Source organism: Monosiga brevicollis, genomic scaffold (genome assembly GCF_000002865.3).
Source record: "Monosiga brevicollis MX1 MONBRscaffold_30 genomic scaffold, whole genome shotgun sequence".
NCBI classification, from domain to species: Eukaryota; class Choanoflagellata; order Craspedida; family Salpingoecidae; genus Monosiga; species Monosiga brevicollis.
In genome coordinates, this window is record NW_001865067.1 from 31021 (window position 1) to 49919 (window position 18899).

The 18899-nt window shown below is 55.2% G+C and overlaps 4 protein-coding genes across 4 annotated transcripts; 2 read left to right on the top strand and 2 right to left on the bottom strand.

Moving 5' to 3' along the window:
- Nucleotides 1–903: 903 nt before the first annotated feature.
- Nucleotides 904–3137, bottom strand: MONBRDRAFT_28920 (uncharacterized protein; the record flags this gene model as incomplete). The annotated part of the gene is made up of 9 exons (XM_001749402.1): nucleotides 904–1155; nucleotides 1309–1384; nucleotides 1566–1648; nucleotides 1742–1824; nucleotides 1931–2021; nucleotides 2117–2158; nucleotides 2281–2366; nucleotides 2526–2809; nucleotides 2917–3137. 9 exons carry the CDS (start codon nucleotides 3135–3137, stop codon nucleotides 904–906), a joined length of 1218 nt encoding a protein of 405 aa, XP_001749454.1.
- Nucleotides 3138–5077: 1940 nt separating this feature from the next.
- On the top strand, nucleotides 5078–7524 carry MONBRDRAFT_34097 (uncharacterized protein; the record flags this gene model as incomplete). Its single annotated transcript, XM_001749348.1, has 9 exons — nucleotides 5078–5169; nucleotides 5353–5470; nucleotides 5559–5784; nucleotides 5902–5987; nucleotides 6105–6305; nucleotides 6445–6492; nucleotides 6675–6764; nucleotides 6861–6944; nucleotides 7043–7524. 9 exons carry the CDS (start codon nucleotides 5078–5080, stop codon nucleotides 7478–7480), a joined length of 1383 nt encoding a protein of 460 aa, XP_001749400.1. The 3' UTR covers nucleotides 7481–7524.
- A 301-nt stretch (nucleotides 7525–7825) lies between these two features.
- Nucleotides 7826–9446, bottom strand: MONBRDRAFT_34098 (uncharacterized protein; the record flags this gene model as incomplete). The annotated part of the gene is made up of 5 exons (XM_001749403.1): nucleotides 7826–8416; nucleotides 8507–8620; nucleotides 8789–8841; nucleotides 8961–9106; nucleotides 9235–9446. 5 exons carry the CDS (start codon nucleotides 9444–9446, stop codon nucleotides 8036–8038), a joined length of 906 nt encoding a protein of 301 aa, XP_001749455.1. The 3' UTR covers nucleotides 7826–8035.
- A 1162-nt stretch (nucleotides 9447–10608) lies between these two features.
- On the top strand, nucleotides 10609–14508 carry MONBRDRAFT_28923 (uncharacterized protein; the record flags this gene model as incomplete). Its single annotated transcript, XM_001749349.1, has 1 exon — nucleotides 10609–14508. The coding sequence occupies one exon, from the start codon at nucleotides 10609–10611 to the stop codon at nucleotides 14506–14508; it is 3900 nt and encodes a 1299-aa protein (XP_001749401.1).
- Between the last annotated feature and the right edge of the window lie 4391 nt (nucleotides 14509–18899).

Consider the following 18899-nt stretch of genomic DNA (forward strand, 5'->3'; position numbering starts at 1 on the left):
TGCCCGTCTCTCCCAGCAGCTCCTTGAAGTGGCATCAACCCCTCCAAACAACAACAACACGTGCCGGATCGTACCGCGGGTGGTGGTGCTATCCGTCAAGTCAAAGTCGAGCGTCAACTCTGGGAGCAACAGCTCCAGCAGCCGCAAGTCGGAACGACCCAGCGGGCGCTGCCAAATCAAATCAGATGCTCGATCGAGCGCGTCGCTCTCTCTCTCTCTCTCTCTCTCTCTCTCTCTCTCTTTCGCTTTGGAGGATTTACGCGTGCGCGTGCAACCTTGCGCAGTAAATGGAGTTATTGTAGAAGAAAAGCGACTTTATGCAGTTTTCATCGAATCTCTATATAGAAGTAACGTGGTACCAATATGAGCTATTGTTGAAGTGGACACACTTGATGCATGTTTGGCCTTGAAATCCGATGTTGGAGGTTTATGAACCAATAATCACAGTTATCGAAGAAGATGTTAATGTAACAGTGTTTAGAACCTGATAGTTTATGAAGAATATATTCTAGTACTTGTTGAGGAGTAAGTGGTCTCTACATGTGGGGGAACGACTGACGGACGGACGTCCGCATCACATGTATCGCACATGGGGGCCGATCGGCCATCGGGTGTGGCCCGTTGCGGCGTTGACTTGTGGCAGGCTTTTTGGTGCAAATCACACGGCATGCGTGTACTTGCGCACATGGCAGGAAGCTGATGCTACAGCCTGGCGTTGCATACGAAAACTCTCATAGTATGACTCTCAACGTGGTATTTGCGTTTAATCGGGGGAGTTCAAGACGGCTCCTTCTGAGCTTAAAACGGTCAAATCCGGTCGTCTAGCGCTGCAATTGGGTTCTTTTGACTCTCACCGCTGGCGGAGGCACAGCCTCGTCCGCACATCGGCCACCCGTTTCAAAATCAACATAATAGGTTGCAACAAACGCAACAACACACACACACACACACACACACACACACACACACACACACACACACACACACACACACACACACACACACACACACACACACACACACACACACACACACACACACACACACACACACACACACACACACACACACACACACCACACACACACACACAAACACACACACACACACATGCGCATTCGGGACCCCCGATTTGACATCATCGGCCGTCACCAGCTATGGACGGGGAATGACAGGGGATGCGACTGGGTGTCATGCGGTGTCGCTCGTTGGGACGGGCGTGGTAGCATCAAGGAGGGCCAAAAAGTCCGCCTGCAGCCGGGCGGCTGAAGGGCGGCGGATGGGGTCAAGGGTCATGGCTCGGCGCACCACGTCGCGCAGAGCGGCTCGGGCGTCTGGAATCCAACGCTCCAGCGGCTCGTACTTGTCGGCCACATATGCAATGCTTTGGTCATCCGCGGCGAGTTCGGGCCACCGCAAACGCCCTTGTGCGTCGCCCGCGGGAATACTATCGGAGCAGCCGGCCCCCACCGCGATCGGCCGTAGGAAGCGAGCACATACATCAAAGACATTGAGCGGTCTGGAAGAGGCCACACCTCGGCTTGCATGGATTCATGTCCACTCACCAGCTGGGTTTGAGCATGTGAGGGGGGAGTCGTTCGCCCAGGAGCTTCTCCATCATGGCCAAGTGTTCAAAATTGTCATGCGTCTAGGTGTCAACAGATGGTGTGTTTTCAAGTGCATAAGCCCCAAGGTCAGGATGTTCAAGCAAGTGAGCGCCGGGCCGACGAGCAGGCAATACCTGGAAGAGGCAGGCACCATCCAGCAACTCGACCGTGATGCACCCCAGACTCCAAATGTCACAGGCATGTGTCCAGCCCACTTCTACGGAAACAAGAGGCAAGCACCTGGTTGAGCAAAAGCTGGGGCGAGGCGAAGCAAGACGTCGAGGACATTTCGAGCCCTTTTGGCCTCTCTGGCCCATACGTACGAAGAATGACTTCAGGGGCGCGATAGTGGCGAGTGGTAATGATGCTGGTGTGGTGATCCCAATCAAAGGTGGCTGAGCCAAAGTCAATCACCTGAGGTGGAGCCGTGGGCAGTACAGGCACGAGCGTTTGAGGAATGGCATTCACAGAGTCGGGCATTGAAGCCCTCGGGTGTCATTCAAGCCCACCTTGATGCGAGTGTCATGGAGCTTGATGACCTCGCGATCATTCTGTGATTTGACACCAGTTGGTTTTGTTTTCCCAGGCTCATGAGTCAAGCGCGGGCGGAGGGCATGGACAACGAAATGTGAAGAAGGTCTGGGCGGGGAGTGAACAGGCAATGGGCCGGCACCTCGCGAATCAGGTCAAAATGGTCATCAATCAGCAGGATATTTTCAGTCTTGAGATCCGTGTGAGTGATGGCAACACCGTGGAGGACTGAGCAAAGGAGTACGGAGCGGGTACGGTGAGCGTGCGGCATGTCCACGAACAGGGCCAAAATGGGGGAGGATTGTGGTGCACCACGCCGCAGCAACATCCAAACCCAGAAGCAATTCTGCAACAACAACAACAACAACAACAAGAACCGCATCGTACAGGCGAGGGCTTCGGCGACTTTGGCAGAGATGGCGACGGTGTCATGATAACAGTAGGGCCTGTAGCCCGTGGCCAGGTGAACGTTGTAGACGGACATGCCGAGGACGTCAAAGACGAGGCAACGATGGCGGAGGTGGTCAAAGCAGGCAAGGAGTTGAACAATGGGGGTGTCGTCTTCGAGGTATCGGTGGATGTGGCTAAGAATATCAAATTCGACGCTGGCGGCCTCGCGATATTTTTCGATGCTGCGGATGACCTTGACGGCGACATCATTTTTGTACTTGCTGAGCCAAGGGAAGGGACAGGAAGTAGGTAAATCGCGCAGGGTCAGGCATGCTGGGAGTGGCAAGAAAAGGGGGCAAAGCAGAAGCAGGGTCTGGGGTCAACGTACTTGTCGTGGCAGAGCAGAACCTTGCCAAAGGTGCCTTCACCCAGTTCTTGTTTGATCAGGTCTGCACCAGATATGCACTGCGGGTGAGCGAAGAAGCCTTGAAGCGACCAGCAGGCGGGACGGGTGTGTGTTGGGCACGGTGGACGCACAGCGCTGGTTTGGGCCAAAGGTTGTGTGATTGAAGTCGTTTCGATGGATAATGAGGTGACCGTCTTGGTCATCCTGGCTCAGGGGGTGCGGTTCGTGTCGCTGTCATGCGTTGCAGCGTGAGAACATTGAAGGGCTAATTTTTTCCGAGTGATGCGGGACGGATGTCGGGGCAAGAGGCGTACGGCGCGTTTGGGGTCAGGACTCCTCTGGCTGACCCGGGACTCTCTGAAGCTGCCATCTCTGAAGCTGCCATCACCGTATGAATGGCTGGAGTGCCCGTTGCGATGTGCCATGGCGGCTCTTGGGTGCGAGCCCGTCGCACACACACGCGTCGGGTTGATGGGAAAAGGCAGGCCGAAGCGAGGGGTCCAGCACAAGAGTTTGAGATGGGAGCCGGCTTTCGTTCAATGTCGGGCCTGCGGAGGGAGAGCAAGGGGTGAAGAACGAACGCGCATCAGTGAGAGTTGACGAGTGAGGCGGCACGAGAGGGGAGGAGTGAACACTCGTTCAGGGTCGGGCTGGCTCCCACCCAGCATACGAACCGGAGCAAAGCGAGAAGCAACCCGCGAGAAAAGGTCGAGATATTGGGAGCGCGGAAGGTCAAGACAGGACGTTGAGGTTGAGAAGACGAGGTAGAGGTTGAGGTCGAGGTCGGGAGGTAGAGGTCGAGAGGCAGCAGCAGCAGCAGCAGCAGCAGCAGTGGTGCTACTGGCCCGCAAGAGGGCGCAGCCCAGCGTTCAACTCACACACACACTCAGAGGTGGAGAGAAAGTGCGAGAGCATGCGCAGAGAGGGGGCACGAGGCTGAGCACCGCAAGTAAAGGTTTTAGAGCCATTCGCAGAGATAAATCGTGTTGCAGCAAACCTTGTCAGAGAAAACCCGTTGAAAAAACAAAAAAAAGAAGCACATAAGTAAAATACATAAGCCTGGTATATCATTTTGTATGACATATTTACATTCTGACAAAACCAGCGAGAGAGTCGCGCACACGTACACCACCTCCAGAAAGGCATGTGTACTCAAAGTGTGATATTTATACACTTCAAACAGTAGAAAGTGTGAACTTATTCACACTAACAATGTCACTGGTTGGACGCTTGAACAGCCAGTCACTGTGTCTCTGCGTTTGGCTTTGTTCACAGTGAGACAGTTGTCGCCGGGTTGAGCGTCCCTCTGACTGGTCCGTGCCTGAATTCTTGACCCCTCATCATCCTTTTCATCCTCTCTACTCAAAGTACCAACTGGACCCCAACTCTCTACGTTTCTCTCTAAATCACCATATGATTCTGTTCCGTTCTCACCCCTCTCTCTGAATCCACGGACCCGCTTCACCCCTCTCTCTTCATCTTTTTTTTTTTTTCTCCTCAACGCGCGCGCCGAGAGAGAGAGCGAGAGAGAGAGAGAGCGAGCGCGCACGCGTGCAGAGCGACTCGCGCCTCTCGTCGTCGGGGACTCGGGTGCCCCGGGGGGGCGACCTTGGGACGCCGCACGGTACCGACACCTCAACGGGCGCTGCCTCTTTCCAAACACCCCCAAGACGTCAGAGCAGACATCGTCCGCCATCAAGTTCCCACACCTGCATTCATCCCAAAGGTATGTATGTGTGTGTGTGTGTGTGTGTGTGGAGACGTGCGCACACCATCGCCGGAGCGCCTCTCTCCCTCTCTGCGTCCCTCGTATCCCCTCCCCTCCGCCTCCTTCTGTGTGTGTGTGTATGTATGTATGTGTGGGTGTGTGTGTGCTGCTCGTTGCGGCTTCCCGGTGTTGACAGTGTGGTGTGTGTGCTGTTGGAGAGAGAGAGAGATGTCTATTGCGCGCTGCCTTTGGCTGTTGGTGTTCTTTAATTGTTTTTTTTCTTTTTCAAGTGAACGCCCAGCTCATGGCTGATGGGATGATGGTTTTCTTGGGGTGCATGCGCTTGCTGGTTCGGGGGTGGACACGATGATTGGGTGGTGTCGTGGTGGCGGTGCAGGCATTTGACTTGGCACGAGCCCCGGATTGCTCGTCAAGATGGGTCACCCGGAAGAAGCAGGGGTTGCCGAACCTTTGCTGGCCATTCCTGAAGACAATGTGGTCGTTCATCGTTCCTCCGATCGCTCCGTGTAAGAAGTTCCTTCATGCCCCCTTGGCCATCCCCTGCCTGGCTCCCGTCCTTGGCCATCCTTCGCTTTCCAAACGCCTTTTCGTCTCATTGATCTCACCTCACTTCCTGCCTTGCTCCCGCTCCCGCTCTCGCTCCCACTCCCGCTCCTCTCGCTGCCCTCGCGCTCCGCACCTGTCTCCAGGGTTGGCTTTTTGTACTTTTTGTTCTTCCTCGAAGGCATTGGCAGCCTGTTCCCTTGGAACGCCTTTATCACCGTCACCTCGTACTTTGACGATGTCCTCGCCGGCACCAACTATGCCGTGTGTTGCCTCGCCCATCCCTACGCCTCGCACGGCCCCTGGACCACCAGCCAATCTGACACTGTTGTGTGCCGCACACTTTTTGCAGTCTTCTTACGAAAACTATTTCAGCTTTTCGTTTCAGGGGGCCAGCATCATCTTCATCCTCCTGGCCATGCGCTACAAACAGCGCATCAACGTCCACACCCGTATCTTGGCCCCGCTGGTCATTGAGGTGATTGTCTTTTCCTCCGTCACCGTCATTAGCAAGATCCCCGGCCTTTCTACAAACGCCTTCATGTCCATTACCATTGGGCAAACCGTCGCTGCTGGTGGTTCGTCCTCCTTCTCTTCCTCGCCTTCTCTTCCTCGCCTTGCCTTGCTCCAAACCGCCTTTGTTTGTGCTCCATGCCATTCCGCTCCCTCGTGTTCACCTCACTCGGTCTCGACAGCGGCCGGTGCCTTTTTGCAGAGCGGCCTCTTTGGCCTCGCCGGCGTCATGCCCGAGGCCTATGTCCACGCCCTCATGAACGGCCAGGTGTGGACTCGACTCTGTTGCTTTTGATCCCTTTTTCCGATTTTTGGTTGACCACTCAACTCATGCCATTCACCCTTTTTTTTCTCCCCTTTTTTTTTTCTTTTCATTTTCAACCAGGCCCTGGGTGGTGTCATCGTGGCTGGCCTCAACCTCGTGTCCCTGGGCGTGAGCGGCACAAGCCAGCCCCGTGAAGCCGCCTTTCTCTTCTTCATCCTCTCCGTTGTGGTTCTTCTGTGCTGCTTCGTGGGCTACGTTCTGCTGATGCGCCATCCTCTCGTCATCAGCAATCTCGAAAAGGCAGATGCCGCCCGCATTGCAGTGAGTCCGCCTACCTGATGACCCCCTGGCGGTACCCTGGTTTTCTATCGGTGCCTGACCCCCTTTTTTTTCCTCATCGTGGCCCGACTTTTTCTCTCTCCTCACAATTTGTAAATCATGTCATCTTGTCATTTGATAGAGCACCCAAGCATCGCCTCGCAAGAACCCCGACATGTCGTCCTCCGTGGTAGGCCAGGCCCCCGCCGTCAGTTTGTTTGCTTGCCTTAGCGGCCCCATAGCTCGGGGCCTTGGTTGACATCAACATTTTTAGCTTGATTGTGACCTGCCCTGGTGCTGTGCCGGTCGCCTTGTCTGGTTGCGCCACATCATTGCCTTGCCTTTTCGCACGCATTCGTCAAAAACCTACAGAACCAAACCAAGCGCGATCGCAAGTCTCTCAAGCGCTATCGCTCCTACCTGCACTCGGAGGACGGTGCCATCCTCAGCCCCTTTCGAAAGGTACACTCTCGTCTCAATCTTCCGTGTTGCTCTGGCACCATCAGGGGATGCACATTGACTGGCACGGTGCCGCTGCCCCAATTTTATGCTTGACAGGCTTGGTTGCCCTGCGTCATGGTGTTTTGCGTTTTTTGGATCACGCTATCCATCTTCCCGGCCATTTCGGCCAGCGTCAGCTCGGTACGCCCCGCAATGCGACATGCTCTTGTTTCACAGTGCGTGGACCCATCGGCCCCCACCATCGTGCTGACGTTTGACTGCCCTTGCTCTCGCCGCAGACGTCGCCTTACGAGGAATGGCGATCGTGGTTTGTGCCTGTGTGCGTCTTTTTCCTCTTCAACTTTGGCGACTTGATTGGCCGTCTGTTGACATGGTGGAAACCCTGGCCCGAAACGGCCAACTACCGCAAGCTGCCCATCCCTGTCCTGGCCCGCGTCTTGTTTGTGCCCCTGTTTGCTCTGTGCAACGTGGCCAATGCCGATTACGTCCTGTTCAAGAATGATGCCTTCCCCGCCCTTTTCATGTTGGCCGTGGGCATCTCCAACGGCTACCTTGGCACCATGTGCATGATGATTGCCCCTTCTCTGGTGCCTCCCGGTGACGCCGAGTCGGTGGGCCAGTTCTCCGTTCTCCTTCTCAACCTGGGCCTGCTGTCAGGCAGCCTCACCGGCTTTGGTCTCAAGGCGGCCATTTGCAAGTGCAATCCCTTTAAATGAGGAGGCTGTCTTCTTGGTCACTAAAGTCTTGTTCAATTTGGTGGATTTGGGATTCTTTTTTTTTTTCTTCTTCGTCGTGTTCATGTCAGCTATTCGACTCGGCTGTACGGACAGTGCTTGCACCCGCGGAGGGACAAGGGTTTGTTGAGTCCCTCTGCTTCAGCGAACAACGCTAGCCTTTGGTTGCGAGCGCTGCCGAAAGTCACGTTTTACGTCTTGTTGAGAGTCAAGTGCTTTTCTATGGTTGCCAGGGATGGAGTGAAAGCGTCTGATGAAGCCCGGAAGAGTTGGTGGTGGCAACCACACACAATCGAATCGATCGCAATCAATGCTGGACGGGTTCATCAGAAGGGGTCAATTCATGGCGTTCAAACGGGTTAGCGAGAAGAGGAACAAGAAACAAAAATATACGGAAAAGAATATACGGGGTGAGCAGGGGCATGAAGTGGCATTGCAAAACCGTCGTAAGAGATTTCGAAAGGCCAATCCACCACCGTGAAGCAGGGCTTGCGGGCAAGTCGATTAGGCAAGGGGATGCCGGTGCTCGGATAGGCGTTACTGGCTTGTTTCGCGCTGCATGGCAGCCATGGCGAGGCGCTGGCGCTCTTCCAGGCTGGGGCCATTCCCACTGCGAGACATGGTGCTGGTCTGGGCCTGCTGCATGGCAGCCATGGCGAGACGCTGGCGATCCTCGAGGCTAGGGCCCTTGCCGGAGCCGGTGCCGGTACCGCGGCGATCAAGGGTGGAGCGACGTTCTTGGTTCATGGCGGCCATGGCGAGACGCTGGCGCTCTTCAAGGCTGGGACCCTTGCCACTACCGCCAGCGGGGGCAGCCTTGGCCTGGCTCATGGCTTGTTCCAGGAGGCGTCGGCGATCCTCTTCTGTGGGCCCACTGCTGCTCGACGCGGTGGGCGGGGCGGGCTTTGTCTCGGCCTGCTGCGCACACACAGACAGACCCAGTCAGATTGGCGGGCTGGGAGGATCAGCAGCAGGCTGGGCGAGGGCTGAAAGTGGGCGGGGACACACCTGCTGGGCTTGGCGAAGCAGCTGCTGTCGCTGATCCTCGGTGGGGCTTGTGGAGGAGCGCGAGGGTTCATCGACCTTGACAAACTTGGCAGGTTCGTTGGCATTGCGCGCCGCCTATCAGGAAAGCAGAGCTGGGTCAATGTTGGCGTATCGAGGCGTCGGCACACAAGTGGGGAGGGGGGGGAATGGGAAAGACAGACGACGGGAGGGGGGGAAAGAGAGAGAGAGAGAGGAGGAGGGAGCGGGGTTCAAAACATGAGCTCGTGAAGAAGAAAAACATACGAGGGCTTCCAGACGAAGGCGTTCAAACTCTTGTTCCTGGGCCATTTGCAGAGCTGGCAGTGGGGGGGGGGGGGGCAAGGGGAGGAAGTGCATTGCATCGTGAGGGTGTTCGGATGGGAGAGGTGGCAGGGGCGGGCGGGACCCGGCAGCCATTGGAAGAGTACCGACGTACAGCCCATCTTGGGAGCGAGCGAGTTATCGACCACATCGTTGAGACTGGAGAGGGCGGCAGCTTCCTGGTTGACGTCCTCGATGGTGGCATAAAGGGCCATCTCCGCGGGCTTGCGCGAAGGGAACGAGTAGTCTGAATCATCCGAGCTACGCGGTGAGCCGGCACAGCAGGCAACCATCATCATCAGCGACGACCCATGTGAACCACACGGCCGAGACACTACCGGCACACGCAGCAGCAGCACACGCAGCAGCAGCAGCAGTCAGAGACACACGCAGAGACAGAGCGAGAGAGGAGAGAGAGAGAGAGAGGAGAGAGAGCGAGAGGAAGAGAGAGAGAGAGGAGGGAGAGGAGAGAGAGGAGCGAGAGCGCGCGCGTCACACAAAGGGACATGACAACGAGAGGAGAGAGAGAGGGAGAGAGAGAAGCGCGGAGAGGAAGAGAGAGAGAGAGAGAGGGAGAGAGGGAGAAGACGTACGATGCCATTTTGATTTTTAGAAACTGCTTAGTAAAATAATCATAGAGACAGAGACAGATTATCTGTCCGAGCGACACCTACCGAAGAACAACTGTGCAAAACAGCAGTTTTATTCTACACACGAAATCACACTCTCATGGCATCCCGAGATGACATGATACTCGGGCTTTAACAACCCGGAGCTTGTTCGGTGTTGGAGGAGTTAAGGTCGGGTTGTCTGAGTCGAGTACCTGTATATCATGTCATTCTCGGATGCCATGACTCAAGAGTGTGACTGTGTGATAATTCAAACAGCTGTTCTGCATAGCTGTTCTTCGGTACGTGTCGCTCGGACACTTTTGATCCGACAATCATGATGAGTACATCCGGATGCACTTTGCTTGCAAACTGACTTTTGAGACCGAATGCGTGTGGATCCGTTTTACACATACATGTTAAGGTTGCGTTGCGAGGTGGTCTACGCCTCGGGGGCGACTGAAAGGACGAGGGGTTGTAGTGATTGAATCGCGCAGATGATGGGGAGGCTTGAACGTCCATCAAGTGCCACGCTAGGCTTGCTCCGTAGCGGCGTTGCAATTTTGCTGCTGCTGGCATTCGCCCGCGCCGTTGCCGCCGTGACGTCGACCTGTCATTGTGAGTGTGAGTCTGAGCGAGTACAGCATGAGCAGCAGCAGCAGCAGCAGCAGCGGGTGGAGCGGCTATGCCAGGCTTCCACAACAGAGCCCACGGGGAGTCTCGGCCTGACATTTAGCGCGGCCCTTCAGGCCCTCTGCAGCTCGCTCGTGGCTGCCCCGCGCCCGCCTCACACAGTCAGGGCGCGCCGACAACACCGCGAGGTAAAAGCAAGGCGCCCATGTTGAGGTGCGGTGGCACTTGTGGGCACTCACCCACCCGCCTACCTTGCAATCAACAGGTAGCACCGTTGCCCGTCTCGTCTCATCAACTGCTGTTGCCGGCCATACACAAGCGTGATCCCATTCAGGTGAGCGTTATGCCGCGTACGCCAATGGACCCACACATCCCTGACGCTTGCTGCCAATAAATATGCGTCCACCTCAGGTTTCAAGCGCTTCAGCACCATGGAGCCAACACTTCCCCCGCTCGCGGCGGAGTGAAGGCGACAATCAGGCCAACTGCAGCTGGTCCCTCGTGCCAACAGCAGAAGTCTTCATGGATACTGCCTACTTTACGGATGACCAGGTTCTGGTCGTGGCAGGTCCTTGGACCAACAGCTGTAATGGAAAGGTGGACTTGATGAACACGAGCAGCACCAGCATGCTAATCAGCACGGGCATCCACGCCTTCGTTGCGTCGTGCTCCACATCGACGCCTTGCGAGGCTGTAATGCAGCGCATCAAGACTCTATACATTTCCGTTGGGCTCACCCAGCCAGACGTGCAGTCTTTGCCGTTACTGCTAGCTCAACCGTTGAATCTGACGACATTTGGCCTGCGAAACCAATACGAACATGGCAACAACAGCTTTACACCCGACATTGGCAATGCTCTTCCTCAAGGCTTGCTTTGCCTGGATCTTCAGAACAACGGAGATGTAAACCTTGATTCCTTTCAGCCAACCACCGCCTACCCGCTCGTGGAGGGCGCATTAAATAACTTACACCAGCTTCAAGTGCTTAATCTACAATCCAACTGGATGACCCAGCTTCCGCCAGGGATGTTTGACAGTCTGCAACAACTTCAAGAACTGAAGCTAAGCCAAAACAACCTGAATGGATTGCCGCCCGGTGTTTTTGAGCGCCTGCAGAGTCTGAGACACCTTGACTTGAGCGCAGCTTGCGATAATAATCTATCCAGCACGGCTTTGAATGGGCTGGCCGAGCTGCTATTCCTGGATCTCAGCTTCCTGCGTGTTTCGCTCGACTCGGCAGGCTTTCGTGGCTTATTCCGACTTGAGACACTCAACATGGAATCCACCACCTCCTCGTTTGCTGCAGGCGCCTTTGATGATTTGCATCAGCTGCAAAGTCTTGCCATGAAAAACAACGATCTGACTTCTCTTCCGAGTGGCCTCTTTGACCACGTCTACCAGCTGCAGACCCTCGACCTATCTGAGAACAGCCTAGCGGCCCTCCCAGAGGGCTTCTTCGACCACGCCTGCCAGTTACGGACACTCAATTTTAACGCGAACAGGCTGACGAGCCTCCCAGTCGGCCTGTTGGACTGCACAGGACAACTGCAAAGCATCAAGCTAAACCAAAACAGCCTCACTTCGCTCCCGACGGGGCTTTTCGCCGCTGCCAGCCAGCTACAAGTGGTCGAGCTTGCTGAGAATGCGCTGACGGCGCTTCCAGCTGGCATTTTTGAGCGCGCAAGTCAGCTGCAGACGCTTCATTTGAACAAAAATGGCCTCGCAGCTCTCCCCACCAGCGTTTTTCAGGATGCGACCCAACTTCGGAAGCTGAACTTGGAAGAGAACGTATTAACCACTCTCCCGGATGGCGTTTTCAGCACCACGTTGCATCTCCAGACTGTGACGTTGAACAACAACCACCTCACATCAATTCCTGCTGGCCTATTTGCAAACACGGGTGAGCTGCAATCCATCAAGCTAGACAACAATCGCCTGACCGTCCTTCCGGATCGGACCTTTGGCAAGTCGAATCTCCTGCAACGGCTTTCTTTAACTTACAATCGCCTCACTAGGATTGAGGCCAATGGCTGGGATAGCCTCAGCCAACTGCAGCAACTAGATTTGGCAGAAAACTGCCTCTCGGCCCTTCCCAAGGGCATCTTCAACTCGCTTAGTCAATTGCAATCTCTCGTGCTAGCCAACAATGCGCTTGCGGGCCTCGCACCTGGGATGTTTGACCACATGCGCCAACTGCAGCGGCTGAACTTGAATGGAAATAGCCTCACTCTCCTGCCCAGCCATGTATTTGCTGGAACGCCCAACTTGCAAGAATTGAGGATGACCGCCAACCCCATTGGAACGCTGCCAAAAGACTGGCTTACGGCCTTGACCAACCTCGTATCCCTGGACATTGCCAACTCTCGGCTCACCCAGCTGGACCTTGATCTTTTGCATATGCCTGACCTGAAAGGTCTTCGCATTGGCCGCGATGATTGCCCAACAAATTACGCTGTGCATCTGAACTTTGCGTCTGCTGCACGGCTCCAACAACTCGATCTCACGGGCGCCACCGTATCAGGCCTTGATAATTTGGCTCAGCACCATCTGACGGAACTTGGACTTGATTTGTCCCTGGATACCCCGACGCTTGCTTTTGAAGTCACCTACCCAGATCTAGTTGGACTGACAATCTCGTGCTTCAAGCGCACAACGTCGTTACGGCTCGACTTGCCACCCGGGTCACAACTCTCAACGCTCCAGATCAATCGCATGCCTAACCTCAGATCCATCTCCCTGGGTGCGGGTTTGCCTGCCTTGAGGTTGTTCAACGTGTCCTCCAATCCGCAGCTGTCGGTGGTGACATGGCCTCAGGCGAACCAACTCGATGTTTCTCAAACCAACGTTTCGTGGTCGCCCCATCTATGCCAACGGGCTGGGACGCACTATCTTGCGGCCTTGGCCATGGTCCAGCCGTTTGATTGGCCACAGGCGCTTCAACATTGCCTCAATGTTGGTACCAAGATCATTGACTTTTCGGAAAACCATATTCTTGACGTTGAAGCCATTGCCGGCGTCTTCGCCTCACGAGTTTTCATTGGCAATTCTGACGCAAAGGGGTGCATCTACTATTTCTTGGCCGACGGCTCAACACCGGTATGCGGCTACGAGGATCTCCCCACTCTGCAATTGCGCGGTGTGCCCTTGCAGTGCGGCCTGCAGCCCACCACGGACCTTGTGGTTCAATGGGACGGAACAGAAGCGCAAACGTTTGGGGAGCAAAGCTTTCAGTGCGAATGTTCGCCGGGCTATGAAATGACGGGCGAGCCTACGTCGCACCGTTGCACGCCAAAGCCTCCCCCAGTGTACCGGCGACCGTGGTTCGTCGCCCTCATGGTGATGCTTGGCTTTGGCTTATTGGGCGGCGTGGTGGCGTTCATACAGCGCTACCGGCGGCGATTGCGGCTTACAAAAGAGTCACACGAATATGAGCGCGAGCTGTTGTCACAAGCTTACCTTGAGGATGTGGCCGAACTGAAGGAAGCGTGGCGCATCCTACGGTCTGAGATCGCATTGGAGGAGCGAATTGACGGCGATTCGCCGGGTGCCTTTGGCGAGGTGTGGCGGGCCCAATGGCAGGGCTTTTCCGTGTGCGTCAAGGTGCTTAAAGCATCGGCCACCCTGGACACGGCAGCAGTGGAAGATTTTCAGAAGGAGCTCGAGCTCTTGCAAAGAACGCGGCACCCGCAACTAGTGCGATTTTTTGGAGCTGGTGAAGGCGCTTTTGATGGACAGGCGGGCGTCCCTTTTCTGGTGCTGGAGCTTGTGTCCTTGGGCTCGCTTCGTTCGGTCTTGCGGGGCTGTCAGCCACGTGATCTGAATCTGTCGCAGCGATTGCTGATTCTGCGTGACGTGGCGACAGGGTTGGCCTACTTGCACGAGCTTGGCCACGCTCACCGAGATGTGAAGGCGGGCAATGTGTTGATAACCAAACAATTTCGTGCCAAAGTGACAGATTTTGGATCGGTCAAGCTGCGTCAGCGTGCGTTGCTATCGCGCACGCAACTCCAGAGGGGTCCTGTCGTGCTGGACGGAGAGGCAGCGATGATTGAAATCGGAGACAGGCGGGAGCAGAGCTTTGCTGTTGGCACGCCGCTGTACATGGCCCCAGAGGTGCTGACGACGGGCCGTAACGGCGGCTACCCGGCAGACGTGTTTGCTTTTGGCGTGGTGATGTGGGAGACACTGACTGGACAAGCACCAGACCTGTGTCTGCAAGAAGGCAAACGGCGGGGGCCCTTGATGACGGTCCTCTCCCAGCTGCTGGAAGCTGGCAAGCGACTGGACACTGACAGTGTGCTCACACGCTGTCCTGACGTCCCCAAGACGGTGGTGACACTGATGCACGCGTGTTGGACCTTGGACCCCACGACCCGCCCTACGCTGAAGCTTGTTCTGATGCAGCTGGAGCAAGCGTCATAGGTGTTGCCTGGACACTTTTGAAATATTCTTCGACTCTTCCTGTATCAGGCAGGCCGTTCTGTGTGCTGTGTGCTGTTTGCTGTTTGCTGTGTGCTCGGTGCTGTGATATGCTATGCTATGCCGTACTATTGTCGTCCTGGTCAAAAAAAGGCAGAACAAAACAGAAATCAAGCGATGATGGCAAAAGACAAAAGCTACTTTCGGTCGGCTGGGCCGCACTAAGTTAACACTCACACAATGTTTACCGGGCTTTCTTAACAAGCCCAAACGTGAACAATCAGACATCATCCTGTAATCATCGATCCCAATCACCAGGACGGTAGCTTTCAGCGTTTTCTAGTAGGGTCCAGACCCGCGTTGATACTTGTAATTGAAAAATCCAGCCCGAAGCAGAAAGGCCTGGGGCTTCATGGACGGTCTTCGGGCTGTTGGCAACGACCACTGCGAGGTTGGGGCCACGTTTGAGGGCACCGTTGATAATGGTGTCGAGGTGCGGAGGGAAAGGTGGTGGTTTGCTTGAGCAGGAGCGGCTTGAACCAAGTGTCCACCACCGCCACAACAGAGGCCGTGATCTAATGGAGGGTATGTGATGTTATTCGTTGTGAGTGGATTGGATGTGGAGAGGAGTTTCGGGTGGGAAAGCGCGTTGCGAACACAAGGAAGGAGAGGGAACTCACCTCGAAGGTGGGAGTAGGGCTGGGTAGGAACGGCAATCAGGCGGAAGGAAGTACACGTGTAGGCGGTGCGAGAGGTTCAGATGATTGTGCAAGGCGTGCCTGGGGGGCGGCAAAAACAGGCGTCAATGCGTCACCATGTCCGTATCGACGTGCCAAATCAAGAGCCGTGTTGCCATTCTGGAAACGCGACGACAGTCCAAAACGATTGAAATATGTGAGCGTGTGCTTGAAACGCACGCACGAGAGGCAAGGTGCAGGGAAGAGATGGGCAGAGGGGAACAAGCAGTAGCAGCCAGTAAGGGACCGAAGCGGGAGGTACTGACGTCGTTCTTCGCTTCAGCATCGGCGCCGTGGTTCAATAGCATCTCCACAACCTCCACATGACCACTACTGCAAGCATAGTGCAGTGGCGTATAGCCATCCTGTAGGTAAATGCATCCGCATCACGTACAGGTACATGACCTTCACGTGTTAGCTCAACAAAGCATTACAGCTGAAAAAGAGAGGAAGAAAGGGCATAGCGAATCGACAGCAAAGCGTGGCCACAAGGGAAGAAGAGGGAAGTACTGACGTTGGCCTTGGCTTCAGCATCAGCGCCGTGCTTCAACAGCATCTCCACCACTTTCACAAGACCCCTATTGCAGGCACCGTGCAGGGGTGTATCGCCGTCCTGTGGGTTGATGCATCAAAATGACGTACAGGTACAACATCACCATGTGTTAGCTAAAATCGGTGTGCCACGCAGGCAAGATGATCAAACATCAAAGTGTCGGAGGAAGAGGGAGACACCGACGTTGTCTTTGGCTTTGGCATCAACGCCGTGCTTTAACAGCATCTCCGCAACCTTCATATGACCGTTGATGCAGGCCCAGTGCAGTGGGGTCCAGCCAATCTGTGGGTTGATGCACCCGCATCATGTACAGATTCGGCATCATCCTGTGTTAGCTCAAAGTATTACAGTTGGCGTATCAGAAGAGGAAGAGCGAGGGTAAGGCGAATCAACAGCCCAGCCGAGCCAGACGGAGGGCGGTACTGACGTCGTTCTTGACTTCAGCATCGGCATTGTGCTTCAACAGCGTCTCCACCACCTCCACATGACCGCTACTGCAGGCCCAGTGCAGTGGTGCGAAACCAGTCTGTGGGTTGAGACACCACCACCACCATCATCATCACATACAGGTATAGCTTGAGCATCATCCTGTGTTAGCTCGAAGTATTACACTTGGTGTCTCAGAAGAGGGAGAGCGAGGGCAAGGCGTATCAACAGCCAAGAGCAAATACTGACGTCGTTCTTGGCTTCGGCATCAGCGCCGTGCTGCAACAGCATTTCCGCCAACTCCACATGACCGTTACTGCAGGCAAAGTGCAGTGGTGTAGCGCCATCCTGCACCATCATCACCGGAGCAGCAGCGGCATCATGTGTGGTCCATGTCATAACACCATCATAACGGATCAAGAGGCACTTCATAGCATACGAACATCGCTTTTGTAAATGGTAGCGGATCGAATGCGTTGTGGGTCCCAACTGTCCAACAGCTGCAACGCCTCTTGGAGATCGGATGCACCACACGCATGATACAGCTGCACACCATCAGCCGAACTCATCATGACGGGTTCAAAACCTGTCACCAATAATCTCATGAGACCCCTCCAAAGCCAACAAGTTGGACTGGTGCAACTGTGCGTTGCACCACCATCAGCCGTCTCGCCTCCTGCCCTTTAAGCTGCCGTTAACGAAGAGCCTTTGATCGTAACGACAAGTGCAAATGCTGAATCGGAGAGGGGAAAATTAATTTTCGAGGATGGTAAAGAAAAAGAGAGAGAGAGGTAATGTCAGACGAAAGAGGCACATGCACAACAGCTGTTGTGGTTGGCATGGCTCGATTGGGAGCTCCTCGATTGGTTGTGGAAGATGTGTGGTAAGATCTTGGGAGGCGCTCAGTCATCTGTGCGGAGGTTTGGGGGGAACTGTTATGTCCTGTGTCGGGACAGTGTACCGACTCGATTCTGAATTTGGTAGGTTGTCAGCTCAAACACACCCCTACATTCATCTCTAAATGTTGATCATCGTTTGCCTGGATCTCTGAATTTAGCTTTGATTTACTTGATCAACAATTCTCAATCTAATAAACTCTCTGGGTGTATCACCACCCAACCGGCTCATCTCTTTTCAGTGAAGGACCTCCATCTCCCGTTGACAACGCTTTTGTGTGTGTGACGGTTGAACGCTTCACGCTTCAACTTCTCTGCCTCTGCTATACATGCTCAAACTTGATGATTCTCTAGCAGGTCATAGCATCCACGCCAATGTCTCTACTCATCAAACAACATCCTCTTCCTCTCTCTATTTCCGCTTCTTATCCCAAGCTAAACCCATCGCAAGTCCAATCACACCTCTCAATCACCAGCCCCCTTCATCCCCTCTCTCTACACCCTCCATCCCATCACGCCTCCCTCTCTCCCCCTCTCCCCCCATTTCAATCCTCTCTCTCTCTCTCTCTCTTCAACGACCTCGAGGTACTCTCGACCGACGACGACGCCGGCGCTCTGAGCTGTGCCGTGTGTGTGCCGTGTGTGCCGTGTGTGTGCCGTGTGTGCCGTGTGTGCCGTGTGTGCCGTGTGCCGTGTGCTGTGTGCCGTGTGTTGTGTGCTGTATTTGCCTCCCTAGCTCGAGGCTTCTTCCTCGTCTTGCTCTGTTGCAACCCCCCGCTGCTTTTGGCTCTTCCTCTCTCTCTTTCTCTCTCTCTCCCTTGGGCTTTCCGAGTCCTTTCGGCCGTCATATCGCGTTCGTTTCTCGGTTTCATTCGGTCGGCGACCGTGCTCGCCTTTGGCTGTTTGACGCTCCCTGGTACTCCCCTCCCGCTCATCAACACACACCAGCACACACAGACACAGACACAGACGGACACACACACTCGTGGGTTTTGTCGCTGACGCTCACAATTTTTCGACGCCGCACTCTCCCAAAGGACTGGGCTGGGGAGGGCCTTGGTTGCTTCCCTCAGAGCGCCTGCAAGTGCGCGCACGCCTTCCCTTTCGCAGGCCCCCCCAGGAGCAAGAACCAGATTCTGACGCGGAATCGATCAGACATCACCACCAATTCCAATGCCGGCGCCGGCCATGGGCCGCCGGCGATGGCGCCATCTGACGCCAGCTGCCTCGTGGCCCCTGCTGGCCTTGGTCCTTGTGCTTCATCTTCTGACCCAGACGGTCAATGCCAACACCGGCTGTACCGTCTCAAACTGCACCTCTGGCCAGTATTTTGCCATCGACACTGAACTTTGTGCACCTTGTCCCTCTGGCTACTAGTGCGTTTCGCCTGCCTTCATGCTGCATCCGACTCCGACTCAGACGCCGCCCCCCAGCTAGCGACTGTTCTTTCTTCTGGTCTCACCCGCTTGACCTGCCCCTCTCCCGCATCCTCCTCCCACAGTTGTCCCGATGACACCTTTGCTCTTACGCCATGCCCAGAGGGCACTTACAACCTGCTCACCAGCTCTACCAACATTGAGGATTGTCTGGTTCGTGATCCAAGTCGGCTCGCTCACCCTGACTCGCGCCTCTCCTTTGCGCGATTTTTTTTTCTTGTGCCTCACAGCCTTGACCGGTTTTCGCTCGATCCAGCCTTGCCCTGCTGGCAGTACAAGTCTTGGTGCCGCTGCCGCTTGTACCTCATGCACCGCCGGTTCATATCAAAACGAGACCGGGATGAGC